This window comes from Schistocerca piceifrons, chromosome 4, assembly GCF_021461385.2.
Source record: "Schistocerca piceifrons isolate TAMUIC-IGC-003096 chromosome 4, iqSchPice1.1, whole genome shotgun sequence".
Lineage (NCBI taxonomy): Eukaryota > Metazoa > Arthropoda > Insecta > Orthoptera > Acrididae > Schistocerca > Schistocerca piceifrons.
This window is the reverse complement of record NC_060141.1, coordinates 318121107-318138391: the sequence shown is the minus strand read 5'-3', so window position 1 is coordinate 318138391 and position 17285 is coordinate 318121107. Positions and strand designations below refer to the sequence as shown.

The 17285-nt window shown below is 37.0% G+C and overlaps 1 protein-coding gene across 1 annotated transcript in view; it reads right to left on the bottom strand.

The window, feature by feature from the left end:
* LOC124795195 (calcium-binding mitochondrial carrier protein SCaMC-2) overlaps positions 1-17285 on the bottom strand; it is a 241085-nt gene that overhangs the window by 181904 nt on the left and 41896 nt on the right. The window contains exon 3 of the mRNA XM_047259101.1: positions 4902-4989. Within this exon, the coding sequence (XP_047115057.1) occupies positions 4902-4989 (88 nt within the window). The remainder of the gene's footprint in view (positions 1-4901; positions 4990-17285) is intronic.

Below are 17285 nucleotides of genomic sequence, written 5' to 3'. Positions count from 1 at the left end.
ATGTAGCACATGGTCAGGATGTACCAGTAAACTTATCAGTAAAAAATTACTACAGCAAATTAAATAGAACATATAAATAAAGCATGTTAATTGAATCTCTGATATATGTTAGCACTAAAATTCAGGCACTAGTTGATTTGTTATAAACAAATTTAGAAATTTAATTGTTACCTGTAACATAATTGGTCAGAAAATATTATATTAACCCTTAACTAAGTTGAAAATAGGTTCACCTTGTTGAGCACTGAGATTGTAAATTTTTAGCAATGTGTAGCTCATATTCGGTTTAACTTTTAATTGTGATTTTACATAAAATTGTAATTTTCATTGTAGGTAATTGTTAATAAAAGTATAAATAGAGGTCACGCAGGCGCCTTGGGGCACTCGTTTTTTGGCTAGGGTTGCAAGCAAATGTATTGTAGGCTCACTCGTTCGTTGACTGTTGTGAACTCTGTGTCGTTTGATGTCAACTTTGGGTACATGTGATGTAACCGGTACAGTTCACCAGGCTCGGATACCAGAATCCTGGAAATATATTGGTGTTAAAACTGCACTGTACTTCGGAATTTATTTGGGAGTCTCCCGCAATCCTTTTCATAGGCTGCACAGCGACGAGACGAATCCAGGAATTTTACAAAACCCGAAGAACTAAACAACTTTCACTGTTGGTAGAATTGACATGAAAACAACAGCGCATCGACTGGGTATTTCACTCAAAACATTTGCAATGCGGAGGTGGGGAAATATAAACATCTCAAGACAAAATACTTCAATTGATCAACAAAAAACAGAAGTACAAAAATGTTCTGGAAAAGACAGGAATATAACAAAATAAATTCCTTAAAAATGAAATAAATAGAAAGCGCAAGTCAGCCTAGGCAAACAGGCTGCAGGAAAGATGTGAAGAAATCAAAAAATAAATTATTATTAGGAGGAATGATTAAGCATACAGAAAATTCAAAACAACCTACAGAGAAACAAGAATCAAGGGTGGTAATATTAAAAGTCCAATAAGAATTCTAGTGTCAAATGCAGAGGAGAGGGTAGGTAGGTACAAGGAGTACATTTAAGGGGAGTCATACCACCCAAAATAACAAAATTTGACATTTTTACTTTTATGCAAATTATGAAAATATGGATGTTTGTGTGTTATTTGGTGACGGTTTTATTGAAATATTCGATTATTTACTATTTTAAATATCAATAAACTTATCAAAATTTGTGATCATGAAGTGGACAAAGCTAAGGCATTCTGCTACTTTGGAAGCGAAATAATGCCATGGTGGATGGAGCAAGAATGACATATAAAGCAGACTATCATACACAGTAAGGGCATTCCTGACCAAGAGAAATCTACTGGTATCAAACATAGGCTAATTTGACAAAGAAATTTCTAAGAACATATGTTTGGAGCACAGCACTGTAAGGTCGCTGATCACGGACACTGGAAAAACCGTAACAAAGGGAACTGAAGTGCTTGAGAAGTGATGCTACAGAAGAATGCTTTGAATTGGACATAAGATTAGGAATATGAGGATCTTCTGCAGAAACATTTGAAGAACACAGACAAGAAGAAGGGGGCACTATGTTATGACATCAGGAGACAATCTCCATGGTACTAAAGGGGGTTGCAGAAAGTAAAAACTGCAGAGGGAGACAGAGACTGTAACACATTGAACACATGAGGAGTTAAAGATGATGGTGCACGAGAGGATTTCATGGCGGGCACATTAAACCAATCAGAAGACTGATGACGAAAAAAAAAAAAAAAAAAAAAAAAAGCTGTTAAGAAGTCAGCAACACTTTGGAAGTTCTGTTTCAGATTTCTGCCAACCTCAGCAATCTAACAGTTGTGACATTATAGTTTTGTGGTTTTAAAATTTGTGAATGGCTGATTAGTAACGGTATTTGTACATATACTTAAATGCACTACTGAGTATGGGACACCATCACAAAAGTTTGATAAATGGTTTAAATTCCAGCTTCCTCCTACTCACTGCACTGTATTATGGAAGCCCCAATTAATTTAATGCACCTTGCTACAAATAAGTACTGTCTTTGAAGATAAATGGTTCATTAATGCACATTCGTGAATCCACATTACTTCCATGCCAAAATTTATACCACAGCAGCTGATTGCACAAGCCTGTGAGTTGTCAGTCCTGGAAGACAAACAATACAACATTCCCCTCTTACATCCACTTAACCCACAGGTCCCACACCACTTACCCCTCTTTCCCTGATTTAAGCAGCCTAATTTACTTAGCTCATAGCAGAATTCAGCAACATCAATTAACATTAAGCACATCATAAAATATTACTGTTTCTATAAGTATTTCTGTTACTGAGCAGGAGAACTACACTCTTACAAAGCTGTTAATGTTATTTGACGTTTTTGGATTCAGCTGTTAGTTGTTAGATGCATGTTATAAAACATGGCTGCAGACCACGGGAACCACGAACACTTGATTTGGGCTGCAGTTTGACAACCACTCGTCTGGAGCATAATTACTAATGACACTAAGATGTGCTGACTACAAATTAATCATCATAAATTAATAACTGTCACTTTTTTTTCGTTTTTCTGTCAAGTGTACTGAAACCAGAAATCTCTCATCAGACACTATCCACATTTTTGGAGCATCTCCACTGGTTATACTGCAAGCATTATGAGAAGACAATGCATCTTTTGATAGTTACATATTCTTAAGAATGCTGTTATTGGCACTATCCTCAAAACAGAGGACCACAATTGAAAAGAGAACAACACAGCAATGAGTGCAAAACAAAACATCCACAGAGACTTCGTGAACTACAAATAAAGTTTCAAATCAAGAAAGTCTACTGTATAAGGAAATCACACACAATGACCAAAGAAGCTGGCTCAAAAAGCTGTGAAGAAAATGAAACCAGTGACTGTGTGCAGTGCAAATCAGATTACAGCTTCTGTTAACATGAAAGGAGAAGCAGCTGTCATCAGAACACTGAACAACGAAACACAAAACACTTAGCAATACCACCTAGAATATCTCGTCCTTAAGCAAAACTGTCATTCAGCCTATAAATACTGCAAACAAGTATCCTATACCCATAATGGTTACAATGCAACTGCTGATGCTTTGTAAAAAAAGCTTAGAGTGTCTATACTGTAGAGCTTTTCAACTTTTAGTCTACAACAGAGAACCTGAAATAATGACAAGGTTTGTGAAGCTGAGCATGGTGTTTATTTTCTATGCCGTCCGCCAAAGTCAGTGCAGAGTTTTGTTAATTTGGTCTATTTGTTTCATACGAGCGCCGCTTCTGGGTTACCACAATATTCATATGGAAATTATTGATGTGGAATGAAATGGCACAGATGGGCAGACTGTTCTAAAATTTGCAGAGACTATCCATACACTGCTGATGAGTGATGCCAAATTACTTTATTTTAACATTGGTCACTGTAAGCCAGTTTATGGTATTATGTACATTAGAGTGGAACACCTTTTAATTAAAATAACTAATGGTCACTATATTTCTGAACAGTGGAAGTAGGATTGCAGTGAGCTATTTACCTAACTAAATGTAACATATGAAACCTATGTAATGACTATCATTTAAGTTGCATATATGATAGCAGTATTTGTTATGCAATTATCTGCAGAATTATTGAAATTAGCACAATTCAAATTGAAGCTAAATACAAGAGACATTGGTTTCAAACTGATCTTACGTATATTTTTCATACCAGTACACAATTTAACTGTGATGTGAGCAATGTTTAACATGCCATATACTATGTAAATCTTATTAAAGAAGCAAGATGCACAAAGAACCAAACCACATGCAAAAATTACCGCGTCCTACAGTCATTCTGGACTGTGCAGATGGCCTGCTGAGTGGCACCCACTTTTATCAGCCACTTTTGTGAAAGACCGTCTCTGTGGCGGCCAGCCAGTGGCCAGGTTTCACGTCAAAGAGTACATGTAGATGTACATCCCATATGCCATTATTTCTTTGGCACATGTGACACTATATCTTTATTATGTCAACAGAACAAATCACTGGTTCTATTTCAATATTAAGCTGACTAAGTAAAAGCAACTGGCAACTGATGAAGGAGCACCTTTCCAGGACTATTGCAGGTATATGAAGTCTAATTAACATCTATCTCTACATTCCTGCAAATATTTTTGGCTTTTTAACAAAGTAAGTGTTGCACTTAATTCTCCCCTGCTCTCTTAATGATACTTTATATTACAATAAATTGATTAGAGCATTCAATGTTATATTACACCAGAAAAATTGTCAAAAAGAGATGTGTTTCCATGCAAGGTCCAAAATTTAATCACTGTCTTGTCTTATTCTGCTAACTAAGATTAAAACAAGCATTTATACCTTTCATATTATAATAATTATTATTACATAAAATATATTGGTAATAACCTTTCATTAATTTTGTGTAGCCAGTATTCCCCATGAAGTCATTAACTTGAAGTATCAATGGAAATTACATTACTCAATCTTTCTGCACTAAGAACTAACAATTCTATTCATTTTTCTTTAATTAGTGCCAATTATGCATGCAAGAAGATTTTTGTATCTCACTGTTCAATACTTTACATAGCACTTAATATTAATCTCAGCATCATGCATAAGTTCTTAATAAGACCAAAGTTACATAATTCAAGTGGATAGAAAAGAAAGACGAAGAAGAACAATACGTTCAGCCATGAGACGGAGAAAAAGAGAAGAGGGGGGAGGGGGGTGGGGAATCTAGAAAGAGAAAAAGAGAGAGAGAGAGAGAGAGAGAGAGAGAGAGAGAGAGAGAGAGAGATGAACGTGCAATATACTGTAAAATTAAGCATAGATCAGAATTAAGACTGTGGGAAAGAAAGTAAGCATTTTTAACAAATTAATACCTTTGTAATAATTTGGTGGCTTCTTTTGCCTCTATCTCGACACCCAATTCTTTAAATGCTTTGATCAGTTCTTCAACGTCAATTCGACCTGTAAGATGTTCCAGAGATCACGTAAAGAAAGATAGTTTAAAACAATGGCTATGGCAATAAAAACCTTAATGTGGCTGTAGAAACACACACTTGCTATTTGACAACAAATTTTCTGTGTAGTTCAATCATTTCAAGATGCAATAAAATTGGCATTTTAGTTTTGAACGTACAACCGACTTTCATTCAGAACAAGTAACAGCCAGCTCAATAATAAGGAGATATTTCAATAAAAAGTAATGCTACAGAAAATTTTAGTAGCTAAGGAAGAATATTCTTTTTAATCAGTACACACAGTTGATTGCAGGGAGGGGGGGGGGGGGGGGGGGGGGGGGATGATGAGCTGCTAAATCAAACAACAGCTTTAACTGGAGTGGGTATTACGAACTCACTCTTCATTACACACAAGCTCTCAATATTGCTACAAAATTTATGACTGGCTGTTTACAATTAATGAGAACGATAAAGCTTTATACCTACATTTCACTGTTAGCTACACCATTTGTAAGTATCAGTAAATATCACTTATTGATAAAGGACGAATGGAAGCTTGTAAAATAAATTCAACTTCATTTCTACTGATTAAAATTACAATAATTCAATCTAGAACAAAGTCAGTATGTTTGCATATTGCCTATAGTTTCCTTTTGACAAGCGCAATTTTAGATATACGAAGAACAAATCTGAGCCAAACACCAAACAATTCCATTTGGGAGTGACCAAGGAGTAAACAGGACAGGCCATTCTTGCTGGTAAATCCATGCTCTGTCCTGCTTGGTAACTTTGACTGCAAAAAGAGGTACTTGCTTATTCTAATGTAGCCCACTTCGACAAGGAATACGATTAGACCAGTAGAAGTTTCAGCAGAACTAAATCTAATCTGTAGTACTGGTATTTGCACAATTTATTTATATATTGTGCCAGCTCACATTGAAATTATTTCTGCAGAAACAATCATAAAAAATGCAAAAAGGTGAACATTAACTCAGAATGATCTGCAAATTGGTATACAATACATTATCGTGGACAGAAAGTTCACAAACCATCTACCATAGCATCAGTGTGCTATGTAGTCAAATATCACGAAACGACATATTTTAGTACTCTTATGATTTGGAAAAGTTCAACAGGTACAAGTAACAGCACCGATAATGCTTCAAATTGACATCTTTCCTCTCCTAGCGAAGCACAACCTCTGAGTCCTACAAATGGACGTGTCCTGTCACGCAGTCTGACAGTGCACTCTGAACTGTCACTGCCAAGAGAAGTACCTGGAGAGTAATGACAGCAATTTTTCAACATTCTCAACATAAATAAGTATGCTGATCAAAGGAGTAAGTCAGAAATAGTAATGGCAAGAAATGTGTATGAGACTGCTTTGTGTAACACTTCTACAGAAAAAAATAAACCATTTCATATCAATGGCATACATAATAAATAATACATTGACAGTTGGAACTTCACAGTATAATGGCATACAGTGCTAATGCTAACTTTTTCCATTAATTAGGGTAGTGCACTGACTCAACAATGGTATTTTTCACAATCTGTGGCAAGCCAAGTAGTTTAAAGTACAGATGCTGGTCAATCATGAGGTAACGAACACCATCTAAGCCTTACTTTTGAGACTTATTCAACATATTGACTACCACAAGGCTGCTGGTGGCCTCTGTTGAACATCACACCTAATGCAATAATCATGACCTGGCGGTGAAGCACCCATCACTATGCATGCGGCAGTCAACATTTTAAGGAAGGTTTGAGGAACTAGAGATAACAACATAATGAAATACTATTGGTATTTTGACTTTTGGATAAATTGAGTGCTGCTGATATCTCTGATGTACAAAATTAAAATTTTTGTTATTTCGTAGTTTTGATATATCATATAGAATGGTATTTATTTAAAAAAGTTATTAGGTTTTGAAACACGAAACTTGTTGATTTTGTTTTATGAAAGCTCTGTCATTGTTGACTCAGACTTAAGTTGTCAAGAAATTTGTTTAATTTTAATAAAACACTTTTCAACACTTATTACTTTTAAATTTAAAAAATCAAAGCTAGCTAATTACACTAAACCTGTATTAACACATATCATAGAAAATAATTCTAAATAGAAAATACTGTAAGGAATTTGCAACATTAACATTTTTTGAAGTTACTTCAGTATCTTAGTTCAGTGAGGCTCAAGGAAATAATATTCAGAAGTGCTGTCAATTTACAAACAAAAAACTGTCAATTTACAAACAAAAAACTGTCAATTTACAAACAAAAAACTGTCAATTTACAAACAAAAAACTGTCAACCCATGAATAGTTTCACTCTTTAAAAAAAATGGAAGATGTATAAATGATATTTAATGCACATTTTTAGAACAGAATTCTTCCCCACAGAATGTTCATTTCTCCCTCTATTGTAAAAGAGGGTGACTAAATCATTTACCCAGTGGTGCTGTTATACAAAGTTTTAAAGAATTTTATCACAAATTCTACATAGAGCATTAGTTATAATTTCTGTATAAAATGACTCCACACATTACATCACATCATCAGCTGATTAGCTTATGTCAGACTCAGTGATTAATCAACTGAAAGGCAAAAATTCAAGCTTACCACACTACAAGGTTCCGAATAAACAGTCGACTTCAGACAAGTAGGAGATTAACCAAATCAATTATATAAAGTGATGTGTAGCGATACAAGGAGTAGCAAATTTGTTGTAAAAACCAGTATATTACTTTATGGACAGTACTTTTAGTACATGTATTGCGTTCATGTCGAGCAAGTGTCGATTTGTGACGTCATCATCCAGACACGCATCAATTGTGATCTAAATCCGTTTTGGCAAATTAATAGTTTCTCCCAGGCGATAAAAGTTTTTCGATTATGAAATATAAACTCTCCAAGTCTATTCTGAATGGGAAATATTTAATATAAAGTTATTTTGGTTTTTCTATGAATGAAAAGGAGAGAGTATTTATGGGCAGCTTTTATTCCGAGATGACGACATACTTAAAGTGCAAAAGTGCGCGTGTATAGTTTACTTGCCGGTGCACGAATTTTATTTTATGATTCTGAATCGGATAGAGATAAATCCGATTCCAGTTAGATTTTTACACGATATCACATCATTATAAAAGAGTTGTTTGGCTCATCAGGGAAATACTGAAAACTGCGCACTAGATTTGAAATAAGTTACATGCCAGTGGGAGATCGGGCTGTGCAGTAAATTGTGGACAATAGTTACAAATATGCTTTGATTTAATCCACGAAGCTCAAATTAATTTTGAACCAAGTGCTGATTTGGACAATAACTAAACAAAAGGTTATTTAAAATATTGAGGATCAGTTTTAATAAAGACACGTATGACGATGTTGATTACGTTGCCAAGCAACGCTGTAATGAATTCATTGAAATGGTTTGCGAAACAGAGAAGTCCATTACACACATAAAATGCTACACGAAGTTTGATGGTGCATGAGATTATGAGTGTGTTTCTTTTCTTTTTCACAAATACCAATAAACAGACAATGAGAGTATTAACTGTTGTATAATTTCATTGTACCGCTACGGAACGTCTCTTCACCAAAAGATCTCGGGATGCCGGGGCACACAAGAGAGGCATCGGCAAAGATGGATGGGAATAGTATTACTGTATATGTGTAATACCTAGCCTGCCAAGAAGTCAAGGAGAATTCATACAAAAATAATAAGTGCTTACCATGTACACTATCTGATCAAAAATATCTGTATACCTATTAGTGGAAATTAATACGGTATGTGTCAACCCTTCACCCTTTGACTGCTAGAACTCTGCTGGGGTCTTTTTCAATGAGGCATCTGAATAATTGGAGGAACTGCAGTGCATTCTTCCTCAAGAGCCAAAATTAAAGCGAGTTGTAATGTTCGGCGCTAGGGTCTGGATTAAAGTTGACATTCTAACTTATCCCAGTGGTGTTCCATTGGGTTCAGGGTGGGGCTCTCACTCCATTTCAGGATTGGAAGTGTCCACAAACCATTACCTACATTAGATTAATACTTGATCCATAGATCATGAATACGACACTTCGTAATGATGTGGAACGTGTCAGGTTAATAAAAGATGTCTGTACAAGATATTACATTACACAAAATAATTCACGACACTAATTTTTAAGTTTTTTTCCCCCTTAATTTATATCTAAAAATTCAGCCAATGAGTAGAAGGAGTTGTCATCTAGAAATTCTTTTAATTTATTTTTAAATGGTAGTTGACTATCTGTCAGGCTTTTGATGCTGTTTGGTAGGTGACCAAAGACTTCTGTGGCAGCATAATTTACCCCTTTCTGTGCCAAAGTCAGATTTAACCCTGCATAGTGAAGATCATCCTTTCTCCTGGTGTTATAGCTATGCACACTGCTATTACTTTTGAACTGGGTTGGATTATTAACAACAAATTTCATAAGTGAATATATATACTGTGAGGATCCCTAGATCCTTAAATAGATGTCTGCACAGAGCCTGCTTAACCGAAGGGTGCATCATCATCTCCATTACCATCAACCATCGACTCTGAACTATTCCCTTACTGTTCACAGTACACGACACTAAAGTGTATTAATATCCTTCTACATATAGCACTTTTTACAGCACAATGAAGGAAACACACCTTAACATAAAAAACACCCCCATACCAAATCACCACTTCCCTCATACTTCACCGTTGGCACAACACACTTGGGCAGGTTACTAAATCCTCTCCATCACATAGCTGCCAGGTACAGTACAATTCATCACTCTAAATCATTCATTTTTGGTCATCCACTGTCAAGTGAAGTCACTCCTTACATCACCTCAAGTGTTGCCATGCACTGACTACAGAAATGTGCAGCTTGTGAAGAGCTGCTTGACCACTGTATCCCATTCCTTTTAACTCCTTACACACAGTCACTGTACTAGCCGGTGGCACTTTGGAAGTTGAGAGTAATTGCTTCTGCTGACTTCATACACACACACACACACACACACACACACACACACACACACACACACACACACACACATTGCTTGACAGTCCCTGTCATCAGCACATTACGGATGCCTGTCTGGGCCTAACTGTGTTGTTCCTTCGTGTCTCTGCAATCATATTACTAACAGTAGACTTGGACAGCTTTATAATGGTTGGAAGGTTCCTGACAGATTTGTTACTTCTATGACATCCAATGAAAAGTCAACATTCTAAGTCACTGATCTCTGCTGCCAGACCCATCCCACTTTTACTGCTTCTCTACAAATAAGGAAATACTCCCCACCTAAATTTTTAACGGCAAGTCTGCTGTCATGATACAGTGATCAATTCTGTATTACATATGAGTGTCTGGATACTTTTGGTCACATAGCAATATTTGAAGTACTTAATGAATCTTCATTTCATTAAGTTTGACAGCATGTGTTAAATAATTATCACTTACATTCAGTACCCATAAAAGCACATAGACAGCCTAATATTTTGGAGAAATACAGAGACATCATTTTATCAACTTTATAATACTGACATATGAAAATTGTTATTTCTACAAAATATTGGTATTTCCCAATCAATGAAGTGCAACACTGTCCACAAACAGTTAATGCCATATGATTTTTACCTCTCTGACACAGGGTACTGAAATTTGAAAGTATAGTGTACTTTTAGTGGGATGAGCCTTACAAACTTCATTATAATACAGAATTTCAATCCAACTCGTCGGCAACTGTTGACTATACATGTAGGCGAAAGGCATGTGCTGAATGCAAAACAGATCACCTTTGATGGAGTTAAAAAAGTACTGCATCAACCAAAGAGTGTCTCCGAAAATTTGACCAGAGCAGGATACTGCTCATCTTTATGACAAATTTAGCAAAAATCTCACCAAAGCACACCATGCAAAGTGATGTTAGCTGTTGGCATAGAATCATTGGCATTTAAGGTTGCTTTGCCTGTTTCTGAATTATTTCACTGGATAAAAAGTTGGCTAGCCCCACCCTCAGCTCAGTGAATAGAATTACAGAGTACATTTATCAGCATATTCCATAAAACTGTGTTGAATTGGAAATAACTATTTACAAGTGAATTAAGTCTGTTATATGCTTATTTTTATACAGTGTGCAAATCTCATTTGAGCCCTTAATATTTAGTATGACTGTGCTGACTAAAACTTGTAGTTTCCAGATAACCAAGGTAAAACCAAAACTATACAACTTGAAAACATTTTCTGTTATTGTGTCTACAAGAAATAAAAATAATTTTATCATACACAGCAACCACTTTGCTCCATAGACAGGATCTTTTTTCAAAACTCTTAATTTTTTTTTGTACACAGCTATTGTCATAAATCCTTGACAACTATTGAAAAATGCAGTTTGTAGTGAAAATATCCAAATCAAAAGTTAGGGTAATCTTGTTAGCGATCCAAAAACTGTTACAGACACATTCAACAACAATTTTTTAACAAAAAAAAAAAAAAAAAAAAAAAAAAAAAAAAAAAAAAAAAAAAAAAAAAAAAAAAATAGGTTCACAAGGGTCCATGAAGCAAGCCATCAAACTTTTGAAAGCTAGAGTACCTGGTTCAGTACAACACATGAAGGTAAAAACAGTCACTGTTCAAGAAATTGAAAGAGTTATTAAATCCCTGCAAAGTAAAAATTCTGCTGGAATTGACAACATTTCTAACAAATTATTAAAATACTGCTCCAGCCATGTAAGTGAAGTCCTTTGCCACATTTTTGATGCGTCACTTAAGCAAGGAATAGTTCCTGAGGCGTTAGTATGCAGTTGTACAACTGCTGTATAAGAAGGGGGATAAGACAGATACTGCTAACTATAGGCCAATATCACCACTGACAAGCTTTTCAAAGGTTTTAGAGAAACTAATGCATGCCAGGATAGTTAAGCATCTCAGTGAACACAATAACTTCAGCAAAAGTCAGTTTGGATTTCAGAAAGGTTTGTCAACAGAAGATGCAATATTTGCATTTACTGGCAAACTCTTGGAATCTATCAACAAAAACTGAAAGTGATTGGCATATTTTGTGACATAACAAAAGCATTTGACTGTAAATCACCAAATTCTTTTACAAAAAGCTACACATTTCGGTATAAGTGGTGCAGCAGGGAAATGGCTTGACTCATATCTGTCAAACAGGAAACAAAAAGTTGTAGTAGTCATGATGGTGTCCCATTATCTTCAGAATGGGGTACCATCACATGTGGAGTGCAGCAGGGCTCAGTTCTGGGCCCCCTACTTTTTATTATATTTATATATGATCTCCCTCTCTCTACGGAATATTGTAGATTCACCATTTTCATGGATGACACTACACTACTTATTGGTAATTCAGTAGATAAACTTGAGGTAACAGCAAATAAGGTTTTTAATTAAAACGGTGAACTGGTTCAACATTAATGGTCTTCTTTAAATTACTGAAACAAACTTCATTCAGTTCCACAAAACATCCAAAAATGAGGAAATAGTAGTAAAAATAGGTGAGTAGACAATAACCAGGGTAAATTCCTCAAAATACCTAGGCTTGCATATTGATAGCAAACTGAATTGGTCAAACCACATCGTGGATCTATGCAAAAGACTAAGTTCAGCAACATACACATTGTGCATTGTTTCTTCTTATAGAAATATGGAAACCATGAAGTCAGCATATTATGGTTACTTTCATGCAATTATGGCATTTGGAATTATATTTTGGGGAAATCAGCCACTGGCTAAAAAAGTACTGTGTGTACAAAAAAGAGCCATAAGGATCATATGTGGAGTCCATCCTAGAGCCACATGCAGGAATCTTTTTAAGAAGCTTGAAATACTGCGAAATATATATTCTCGTTGATGTGCTTCATAAGGAAAGAAAACTCCATCTTTAACTGAATAGCGCATATCACAGTCACAATACTAGAAGGAAACATGATATCCACTATGTACAGCCAAATCTAAGTATGGTGCAGAAAGGACTCCATTTCAGTGGCTGTAAGATTTTTAATGCCCTCCCTTCAATAATTAAGTGTTTGGTAAATGATGATCTCTTGTTTAAAAAAAAACCTTAAGGCAGTTCCTATTGCAAGGATCATTTTATACAATAGAAGAGTTCCTGAACTACAGTGCTTAACATTTCTTGTATTGTAAATTGCAAATGTATGCCCAAATTTGTATTTGTAATACCAAATATTTTTTATTGTAAACATATATTTTGCAATATTTATTTCTCTGTAACACTTATTATTTTGTAATCTTTACCTATCTCTAAAATGTATTTTATGTAGTGGGACCTAAGTTACTGTTTACTGTTTTTGTTTTGTTTTATGTATTACCATAAATTCTGGCCAACATATTGTAAAATTGACACGTTCCATATCCTGTGATAGTGTCACAACATGGATCACTGCAACAAGAGATAAATAAATAAAAAAATAAATAAATAAAGAACTTGCATCACAGTGAATATATGTAACAGTGATAGAGCTACCACCCAGGAGGAGACAGGAGTCCACTTTTGGAAGTGAAATTGTCTTCAGTAGGCTACTATTTACAAACTACAATATCACACATCCAAAGTACAGTAATAACTAATTCTTCTAAATTTAGGAGTATAGGTGGCATTATTGATTGATTAATTGATCAAGTTATGGTACATTTGCTGACACTTAGCAGCATACTTAACCTACTGTGTAATAGGTAATTAACACTCACTAAATGATTTCATATCATCGTTAGAATCCGATGGTCAAAGATTTTTCACTTCATTTGGAGCACAGATTGACTTACACCTGTTAACACATTCTGACTGCAAATAGTTCCCGAAGCTGTGATAAAGGTCTAAAATACTCGTAATATAACTGCATGGCAATGGCTTTATGCTGAATACATGGTGAGCAAAACTTTGGGTTGACTAGGATACAATAAAATAACAGCACTATGCATACAAAATTCAACTTTAAAGTAGTAGCATAGCTGTGGAGGATTCTGAAATGTCAGTTTGTCTAAAATCTGTTCAGTAGAACTGGACATTAACTACTCATCATGCTATGAGAAGAATCTTAACTAATACTGATAACTTACTATAAAAGAGAGATGACAACAAACAGTAAACACTGTAAGAGAACAACTTCAGTTTAATTACCTACCTGTGTCTTATACCTGTGATTTCTTATTACTGTATCAGCTCATTCCCCCTATAGCAATATTCTGTCTAATGTGTTGCAAATACTGTGCCCACATGATGCTTACACCAAGCTGGATGGGACTGCGCCCAACCATACATTTCTGTAGTATTCTGACTGGATGACCTACTGTGCACATCATGTTTAAGTTCTGACATCTACATCGGTTTCAACTGATAAAGTCATTTTCAGCAGCCCATGAAGTTTGAGAGCTTTGTACCAATGCTGATCCCCTGCAGCTTAGGCCAAGGAACGACGACAGGGTATTGAAAATGACTTGCCAGATTAGCGATTTAACATTTTATGTTACTATCTGACTGCAATACACTGTTTTGTAAAAAGAAATGTGTTCAGAGGGAGAGGGAGAGGGAGAGGGAGAGGGAGAGGGAGAGGGAGAGGGAGAGGGAGAGGGAGAGGGAGAGGGAGAGGGAGAGGGAGAGGGAGAGGGAGAGGGAGAGGGAGAGGGAGAGGGAGAGGGAGAGGGAGAGGGAGAGGGAGAGGGAGAGGGAGAGGGAGAGGGAGAGGGAGAGGGAGAGGGAGAGGGAGAGGGAGAGGGAGAGGGAGAGGGAGAGGGAGAGGGAGAGGGAGAGGGAGAGGGAGAGGGAGAGGGAGAGGGAGAGGGAGAGGGAGAGGGAGAGGGAGAGGGAGAGGGAGAGGGAGAGGGAGAGGGAGAGGGAGAGGGAGAGGGAGAGGGAGAGGGAGAGGGAGAGGGAGAGGGAGAGGGAGAGGGAGAGGGAGAGGGAGAGGGAGAGGGAGAGGGAGAGGGAGAGGGAGAGGGAGAGGGAGAGGGAGAGGGAGAGGGAGAGGGAGAGGGAGAGGGAGAGGGATCTGAACCACTGTCGTTCTGAATGTGAGTACAGTATCTTATTTCTGCAGCACTTGGTTCTAGCCTTCAGTGTCCTCCACTTCTTTATACTCCAAGTATTTTATCTTTAGGTGCAATACAAGGCTAAATGCCAAATTTATGGAAGCCACTTGGGATCCAGGGAATCTAAGAGTTGGTAATAGTAGTATGAACAGGTTGAAGAGGACAGGTTGAAGAGGACAGTAAGTTCCAGCATGAGCTACATTATGATTTGGAAGCAAAGAGAGACTTTAGTCTTTGCTTTGATCCCCTTCACAGGCAGAAGGGGCCAGCTAAGCCAAAGATGATAGACCGCGTGTAGTAGAAATTCATCCAAGTGCAAGCTCTAGATGTTTAACTGTTAGTGCAACTGGTGCGATTAATATTTACTCAAAGAGTGCACTAAACCAGCATCCTATTAATACATGTGAAAGGTGATATTAGTGCATTACTTTTTATCAGTCTTATTTCAGATTTTATCTAATCAATTATCAATAATATAATGTAAATGGATAGATAAAAAATTACTCAACAAGCAGCAGCAGCAGCAGAAGGGGAACGCGCATACACACAAAAAAGGATTTAACATTTACCAGCTTTCGGAGCCAGTGGCTATTTCTTCTGGCAGAAGAGTTGAGGGGGTGAAAGAAGTGGAGTGGAGAGGTTTAATCAAGGGGTGCAGTTCAGGAAAGTCACCCAGAACCCTGGGTCAGTGGAGACTTACCGGGCAAGATGAGACAGAAAGGAAGACTGATTGTTAGGGACTGCACCGGATGCGATTTGGAGGCTTTCCTTGAACCTCTCCAGTGCTTTTCCTTCGCTCCTCTTCCTTACACCTTCAATTCTTCTGCCAGAAGCAGGAGCCACTGGCTCCAACAGCTTGTAAATGTTAAATCCTTTGTGTGTGCATGTGCGTGCGTTTCCCAGCCGCCGCTTGGTGAGTAGATTATTATCCATCCATTTACGTTAAAGTATATATGTAGCTAGACAATGGACTGACTAGTTTTATCAATGTACCAATAAACCCTGTTTCCTAGGAAATTTAAGTTTTTGCATTTATATGATTTACTGTGAATTGCTTGACAAAACTACTAACAAACCCCATTACCTGCAACACTAACATTTTCATCAGGTGTTTTACTACAAATCTTTTCAAATATCAAGAAACTATCTGCCTTGATTAAACTGACAACAGTCAGGAGCAGATGAAGACACTGAAAGCAGTATAATAATAGTATGATTTGCAGTATATCATTTAAGAGATAATTCAGCTGCAATTTTCACACAGTACGTGACAAGGCTTGTACTGGATCCATGGGTTGTGTCTAGAATCATCTCAACTGACTGATGCATATAACTGATGCCTGTATTACTCATCAGCATAGCTGTACATACATTTTAAAACTCATAAAAAAAACTATAGATGCTTACAGCCCTGGGAGCAATCTCTCAATAGGACATTGCTGCAATAGCTGTTTAATGCTATGTGCACTGTCCTTTTAAAATCGAAATACTCTACTGGCCATTAAAATTGCTACACCAAGAAGAAATGCAGATGATAAATGGGTATTCCCTGCACAAATATATTATACTAGAACTGACATGTGATTACATTTTCACCCAATTTGGATGCATCGATCCTGAGAAATCAGTACCCAGAACAACCACCTCTGGCCATAATAACGACCTTGATACGCCTGGGCATTGAGTCAAACAGAGCTTGAATGGCGTGTACAGGTACAGCTGCCCATGCAGCTTCAACATGATACCACAGTTTTTCAAGAGAAGTGACTGGCGTATTGTGACAAGCCAGTTGCTCTGCCACCATTGACCAGACGTTTTCAGTTGGTGAGAGATCTGGAGAATGTGCTGGCCAGGGCAGCAGTCGAACATTTTCTGTATCCAGAAAAGCCCGTACACAACCTGCAACATAAGGTCGTGCATTATCCTGCTAAAATGTAGGGTTTTGCAGGGATCGAATGAAGGGTAGAGCCATGGGTTGTAACACATTTGAAATGTAACATCCACTGTTCAAAGTGCCACGAACAAGAGGTGACCAAGACGTGTAACCAATGGCACCCCATACCATCACACCGGGTGATACGCCAGTACGGCGATGACGAATACACGTTTCCAATGTGCGTTCACCACGATGTCGCGAAACACGGATGCGACCATCATGATTCTGTAAACAGAACCTGGATTCGTCCAAAAAAAAATGACATTTTGCCGTTCGTGCACCCAGGTTCGTCACTGAGTACACCAT